General features: G+C 39.1%; 1 protein-coding gene across 2 annotated transcripts; it reads left to right on the plus strand.

Moving 5' to 3' along the window:
* The first annotated feature begins 5483 nt into the window (after window positions 1-5483).
* Window positions 5484-6337, plus strand: LOC124159652 (zinc finger HIT domain-containing protein 3). 2 transcript variants are annotated; one of them, XM_046535561.1, is made up of 3 exons: window positions 5484-5752; window positions 5828-5976; window positions 6052-6337. In XM_046535561.1, the coding sequence occupies exons 1-3, from the start codon at window positions 5676-5678 to the stop codon at window positions 6213-6215; spliced, it is 390 nt and encodes a 129-aa protein (XP_046391517.1). In that variant the 5' UTR covers window positions 5484-5675; the 3' UTR covers window positions 6216-6337. The 2 variants fall into 2 exon arrangements, with proteins under 2 accessions (XP_046391517.1, XP_046391518.1); XM_046535562.1 differs by having other exon boundaries at window positions 6055-6337.
* Window positions 6338-7997: the final 1660 nt, after the last annotated feature.

Here is a 7997-nt window from a genome sequence, read left to right on the forward strand (position 1 = left end):
CTGCGAAAGAATAAAGCTCCAGGAGTAGATGATAATCTAGCAGAGCTAATCAAAAATACAGAGGAGAAGACTTTAATTCAACTAAAGAAAACAATCCACAATATGTACACGAAAGGAGATATGAATATCATGTGACTTCAAGAAAAATATCATTATTCCTATTCCCAAAAAGAAGAGAGCAGAGAAGTATGGAGATTATAGGACCATCTGTCTGGCGACAAATACATCAAAGAGACTGACGAGAATCATCTGCTGGAGAATAAAACAAAGCAGAAGAATTCCTGGATTAGCACCAATTCAGATCTAGAAAAGCAAGGGCACAAAATAAGCGATTCTTGCTCTTAGGCTACTTGTATGGAAGAGAATGGAAAAAAACAGCATAGCATTTGTGGACTTGGAGAAGGTATTTGATAATGTGGAATGGAAATCATTCATTAGAATTGTGAAAGAAAATGGAGTGCTCAGCAATGATCGTAGAATTTTGCAAAGTCATTATAAAAATCAAGTAGCTGTGATAAAATCTGGTCCCAATTGTCAGATGCAAGAATAGGAAAAGAGGTGAGACAAACGTGTGAACTGCCCCTCATAATTTGTAATGTTTACATTAAGAAAGCCATCAATGAAATCAAGGAGAAGGCTTACGTGTCAATATCCTCAAAGAAACGATAAGCATAGACAGAGAATGATTCGAAGAAGACTTTGACCGATATGAGAAGGAAAATGACCAGATATCAGCTAAAAATCAACAAAAGAAGACTAAAATATAAGTATGCAGCAAAAGAAGAAAAGAAGGCTAGAACAAACATTTAGTTGTAAAAACAAAAGTTTGAGGAGGTGAAAGAGTTTTGTCACCTAGGAAGTTGAATAATGAACAATGGATGAAACAAGGAAGAAATAGTCCATAGAATAGTGCAGGCAAAGAGGACTTTCTACAAAAAGAAGAATCTTCTTACAGCTGAGAGACATTTACTAGAATTATAGAAGTAAGAGAACAATCCATCATATGCTACATATAGTAACCTACCTCTGACCACCCACCCTTCTCTCGTCTCCCTGGTCCGTCAATCAAGCCGATGGGTGGGGTGGGTGAGGCGATGTTACACATACAAGGGGAGAAGTGGGAGGCTTTGGGGTACTCAGGAGTTTATGGGTCAGGCATGGAACGCACGGGAGATCCCAAAGCATCAGTTAACATTACTGAAACACTCGACACACTGAAAACAGAGATGAACCCACTTGCTGCCAGTTTTAAGGGACTTGTGAACCTGTATTTTATGCAGAATTGAACCCCGTCCACTTTATACGAGTAGTATACTGAGTTCAGTAATTCAATAATTTCAGTGAACTACTGCTTTATATATTCAGGATATTTTACAATGTTTCCAGTGTATTCTTCTCATTCATTTTTTCACCAATTCCAATCAACATCCATATAGCACAAAAAATTCATTCTCTAAGGTTTTTGTTGGGAATTCATGGATGTAGCGTTCAAATCATGCCGCGCTACCGCCGAAAGGCAGCACTGCCTGGAGGGAGACAGGTGGAGGACCCTTGGCGCCGGCAGGGTAATGGTACCCTAGGGATTTGGTGCCCTTCTCCGAGAGTAGCATCCCTGAGGCCACGCAAGTGAGACTTGCCAGCCGTAGCACAAAACCGTAACTGAATCCGCGGACGTCGCGATTCACCGATTCTCTGAGTGCGACTCAATTGTATTCATGACACAATAAATTGATTCATTGTTCATTGTTACATAGGGCATAGTTATTTTGCACAAAATAACCCCAAAAGACCCTAAAATGGATATAATATGAAGAGAAGATACAGTGAATAACTTTTCGTCATGAAGTAGCATGAGGTGTAGTGGGGTAGCCAGGATTTTCATTCGGTGGAGGCCCAAAATCAAGATAGAAAATTTTTTTAAAAACAGGGTACTAAGTAGAGGGTTTTCAACTAATTTTAACCCTTTTCATGAGCAAAAAACTTCATTCGTCAAATAAATCTTTTATAAATTCATGATTTCACAATGTTTTTTTTTTCTTTTATGAAGGAAAGAAATTGTGTTTCTATATTTTGGGGGGGGGTTAGGACCCCCTGGACCTCCCCCCTTGCTACGCTACTGCTCTTAGGGTGGCTATCATCATGACATCACTACATTTACCAAACAGATCTCATACTGGACTGAACCCATGTCATGTCCCACCGATCAGGAAAGAGAAAGTTGGTTGACTCAAGAGTATTGAATTTACCAACGTTGCAGATACCTTATCCCAATTGGAGGAAAATGAAAAAAATTTATCCCACGGTGACCAGGACCATCACATCTATTTGGTGGGAAGTTAGGTGATACTGAAAACTTTGAAGTTGGAGGACATCATCAGCTGACCCTCTGATAACTAGAATAAGGGAATGCATTTTGTCAGACAAATAGCCCACTGATTTAATAACCTACGAGTCAAAAGAATGAAATGTTTGTGTCTCATCAGGTTGTGCTAAGGCACGTGAGATTATTCATGCCGGGGTGTGTCTGGATTTGAGTTATCGACTTAGCACACGAAAGACCCCCTGAAATAGTGAAAAAAAAAATGTCTGTGCTTCAAAGTGCGGTAGGCAAACATGGACTGTGAAGTCAAAATAATATTGCAAGAAATGTGAAGAATGTCAGCTTGTTAGTAGATTCGACAAACATGGTAGCAAATGAAATCAACTGAACAATAAAATCAACTGAAATGGTGCAGGAATGTAGCAACTTAGTACTTGATACTACCAACTACATGATACTCAACCAAGTACATCCTAGTGGCATTTGATTGCTATAGCTGCTGGGTCAAAGCTTATATCACCAAGGTGACCACAACAGACCACAGTATGGATATTCTTTATGAAATGTTTTTCTACTTTGGTATTCCTGAGACATTGCACCAGGACAGGGTACAGCAGTTGTGTGGGACAGCTTTTCGAGATTTTTGTGACCAAAATGCTATTTGCCATCAGCTTACAATGCCCAGATGCCTACAAGCTAACAGTGAAGTAGAAATGCATAATATATCTACAATTAATTAATAATGAAAATAGCTCATTCTCCAAGGTTAAACATCAAAACTGCTATGCTGCAGCATCTGTTCACCTGCAGGACCACTAATCACTCAACTACCAGAATTTCACAGGCCAAATAATGTTTGAGTGGGAGTGGCGAGATAAGGTCCAGAGAATTCTTCAAGGGGGTGGGTGTGATGCTGGAATACACAATCAGAAATGTATAAAGAAGGCAAGCATGGAAGCCTATACCGATGCAGCTAGAAAGCCTTAAGAAAGGGATCTCCACCCAGGGGTACAGTTCTTGTGAGGCAGAAAAAGGGAAATAAGTTTTCACCAATGTTTCTCCCAGTCCTATTCAGGTGCTATCCGAGAGAGGGAATGCATTCGTGGTGAAGACTCCTGAAGGGAAGCAAATTATTTGCTCTTTTGTGATGCCAAAACAGGTACCATTGCAACCTACCAATGATGAATTTACGGACCAGTTCACAGATTCCCCCGTCCAATAAAGAACCTCCAGAGTGATCATCCATCACCCACATTAAAGAGTGCAACTCCATAGCAGACTCAACGATCACTTTGTGTGCGTATCATTAAAAGTTGAGGTCCTAGGTTAAGGTGAGGAAGGAGTTTGGAGGAAGGACCTTAAACGGTTCCATATAGATGTGCTGAGAGCTGAAGGTCAAGGAAGGAAGAGAATTGAACCGATAGTCACTAGTTATTTCTATGGGTTGCATTGGTGGAGGGCACAAATAAAATATGATTTGAATTCCAGTCTTTTTTACCTTTATTAAGCATGGTTCTGTAGTGCCTCACAATTACCATGACCTGAGACCAGCATTGAAATCCCAATCTCAGTATTAATGTGGGAAATGGCAAAAGTAAAATAGTCGTAAATAGACTTAATTTAAAAAGGAATTTCCTCCCCCAAGAGGGTATCCTCTACAATAGGGCGGATCGGAAAAATCGATTTGTTTCAAATCCATCTGGCCCAATGAAAAAAAGTTGTGGGGCGATCAAAAATAAGGCCTGAAAATTTTGAGACCTCTAGATAAACCCCTGATCGTCGCTCAAATGCAATTTAGGGGGGGAGGGTCAAAATTCAAAAAATTTAATATTTTATGGTCATTCCCTATAGATTATGCCAAGTTTACTGAATTTCTAGAAGAAAAATTTCATCCATTTTGATGTATCTGCCACCGTGTAACCACACAATGCCTAATTTGAGTCTGCGTCCGCAAAGAAAATATTCCAATCCCCACGCAGCATCGCGGATACAAGAGCGGCAGGCCCCTCCCGCCTCCCTGCTTGCTTCTCCCCCTCCCACGTCTCAAATATAGCAAAATTCATCCCGGGTGTGCTGCTAGGAGGGCGTTCATCTTTGATAACATAAATTGGAAGATGGTAGAAGGTAAAAAATGATGCGTAGTGAGACGACTTGTCTCTTATTTGGCACCTCGTCGGCATGATGCATTGATGTTACCATCTTTTAGAGAAGTGATGAAATATTTTTAGATCCGAGAACGCAGGAAAGGAGCCTACGGTTTATGAAAAGGCTTCTCGAGTGGCGGGTGTGCGAACTTTGGATATGAACCTCTATTCCGGTATTGTCCGACAGCTGTAACTACCCCTATGAAAAAATTGTATAAACCTGTATAAAATTTGTATATATTCTTATTTCTTATACAATTGCCATGATAATGCATAAGATGTATACAAATTTTATACAGATTTATACAATTTTTTCATAGGGGTAAATGGATTTTGGGCGACGGCCGCTCGTGTCCCCACCCCGCTCGCCCCTCCCACGCCCATAATTCACCAAAATTCTCACCCAGTGCGTCTTTCTTCATAAGTCTAACTAATATTTTATGTTTCAGCATCGTCTGTCGAGGAACAATCACAAAAGAATTACTCAATTATCTGCTTTACCATTTATTTTTCCTTACTGGAGGATGACAAACTCCAGCTATGGGAAATTAACTTTGCACCTGTGCACGTGACTGCGTACAAAGTCACTTGTTCCTGCAGTGCTTTGTTCTTCGACGAGATCTTGTACCTCTCATATTAGGAAAATATATTTGTTGTAAAACTACGTGTCCTAATAGTCAATAGATATATTGCTGATACTTTCAAAATATTTTTTGTGATTAATACCTTTGTTAAAATCTTTAATTGGGAAATATAGGAAAATATTGAGAATGGTAAATAGGTCTTTCCAGTCGGTTTCCATTTTATTTCTCAGGATCGCTCAATTACTCAGAATTATTATGTAATCTTAAACTATATATAGAGGCTTAAAACTTTTCTTACCTTAAATTGTAATCTGGAGGGTGAATATCTATCTGAAACACAAATGCTCCTTCCCTTGGCAGAAAACACGCAAGTTTTTAGTTTTGAATTCCGTGCACACAGCTTTTACCTAAACAATAGAATACCGGAAACAAAATTCGCGCAACTAAACACGCGGAGTTTCAACGGAGTATCGTAGAGTTTGAGAATCTTATTATCAGCTTCTCATTCTCATGTTCTAAGACAAGAGGCGATGCCAAACTAAAATTTAGATCGTCTACATATTCCCAAGAACTAATACTGATTGTGAGGTTTCATTTTGAGCAAAATATGTATGTAATTATTGGGCGATGATGGCTAGCAAAACGTGTGAAGTATGTTCGGCAGCTTCCTACAAATATAAATGTGCGAAGTGCCTCGTAAAGTAGTAAGTATTTCTCTTGGAAATTATAATTACCTTTTCTGTTCCTCCTTATTCATTATTCTTGGTATTATCTTGCAGCTGTTCCGTCGTCTGCTACAATCATCACAAAGCATCCGAATGCAAAGTCTCAGAGAAGTTATCAGAAGATGAGAAAACAGAGGTGCTGCCGAAGACATATTTTTTCCAGACTGAAGATACGGTGCCCCTGGACAAATTAAGCTTATTGGGTAATTGTGATTTCTTGATATGATCTAGTTCATTAAAATTGTTACATACAACTAAAGAACTTACCTCTTTTTCAGCTGAATCCCCCGACTTGAGAGAAATTTTGAAAGATTCAGACTTAAGGCACATGATTACTGTGATAGATTCATCGCAACGTCCGTCAGAAGCAATTCAGCAGGCAATGCAGTATCCTATTTTTGTTAAATTTGTCGATGAGTGCCTGCGTGTGGTGGAGCCGTAGGTCTCTTGAGGTTAAATTCTTGTTTGTGCAAATGATGGGTATATGTCGTGAGTATTTTGTTTCTTGTATATATTTATGTTGCCTTGTGTCAACATTTTCATAAATAAAACCTGCCGTTGAAATACTCTTTTTTTATTTCATGGTGAATTTCGAACTAGAAAAGTTAAATAATATCATCAATGATTTTACTACTTTTGGGTAATACCTTTCTTTAGTACTCCCCACCTCGTAGTTGTGTTTACATATATACATACTCAGTTCTTGGTTGGCTACTTGGAAAACAAATTTTCCAATGCAATTGTATGTTCATAAGTTGGTGTCCTACTTCAATAAATAAATACCTGTGGTTGAGTCGGTCTATGAAATATACTTAGTAGATTAAATTGCCCTAGTAAATTACATTGTGTTCTGCTTTACTGTTTAACCTATATATAATTCCTGCTCCTCAATAAAGAGATACCCTATGTTCACAGGGCCAGATTTACCGTAAGGCAAAATAGGCACGTGCCTAGGGGTGTCGCAGTCCAAGGGGTGCCTTCTATCACCTCATGCGAGTGGCTATGCCTTATCATAAAAGTTGGGGAGGGGCACTCAATGGAGAGGTGCCTATAGTGTAACTTTGGGTAAATTCGGCCCTGCCTATTCACTGTATTTATTACAGAGAAATGCACGTGTAATTCTTTCATGAAGTCTTTCTTGATTCCAAACTCGTTGGTTTTAGTAAAAGTTCTATTAATTGCATACTAGAGGGACTAATATTTTGTTCTGCATTATTTGCTGCTCCTCATTTTCAGGGGATTTGTTTTCCTAAATACATACTTTCGTCCCTTTCTGTCACTGCATTTCTTTGAGTAAGATCCAGGGAATGTTAACTGTGTAAGCTGCTCTTTCTCCCCAGATCGTTTTGCCAATACTTTCAGGCCTAATTCATCCAACACCTTCAGGGCTTTATTCCTTTGGCGATGGAGGAAGGCCATTGGTATCATGGTGCCAGAACGCCATTCCGGTACTGGTTAACAAAAGACATAATGACTGCTAATTTTCGGGTTCTTCAGCCACGTCTGTCATTTATGGTTGACAACAGTTTCGGAAGCAGGATGGCTCCCGAAACTGCTGTCAACCATAAACGACAGACGCGGCTGGAGAACCCGAAAATTAGCAGTCATCGTGAACAATGCCGCGGAAACCTACACACGAATTTCAACAAAAGACATAGTAGTTAAATATGTGACAATTCTATCCATTTTGTTGCCTCAAAAAATCAAATACATACATTGGTAACCAAAACAAAGAATTTTGTAATAAAATGTAAATAATAACTTGTATTAAAAAAAACAGAGTAATATTTCACTTCTATAAAAAGTTATGGAAAGTGCGTCCCGGTACTGCTAATTTTGCCAGGACGTCACTGAGGAAGACCATTCCCGAAGTTGATTGGGGGATGGTCATTGAAATGTTGGTGTCAATAAATGCATTGATTTGATGAAAGATCTGAACCCCTTCAATGACTTGCAACTCCTTAATTATTCTGCTCTCCTACTAAAACAGTTCATACTCTTTTTACCAAGCTCATTTAGCGAGATGAATTTAATATCGTTCTGCCACTCTTGAGGTAAATATAATAATGATTCTCAGCCAATGAGGTTGATGTAATCCATATGTTCTTTTCCTTCGAGACTTAACTGTCCTGCGTTGGCCATGGACATCGGAATTATTGCTCTCTAATTATTCTAGTTGGAAGTTTGGGCTAACCATTCATTAATTCCCATCTTGCCCAAGTAC

The sequence above is a fragment of the Ischnura elegans genome, chromosome 5 (genome assembly GCF_921293095.1).
Source record: "Ischnura elegans chromosome 5, ioIscEleg1.1, whole genome shotgun sequence".
In the NCBI taxonomy this organism is placed as follows: Eukaryota; Metazoa; Arthropoda; class Insecta; order Odonata; family Coenagrionidae; genus Ischnura; species Ischnura elegans.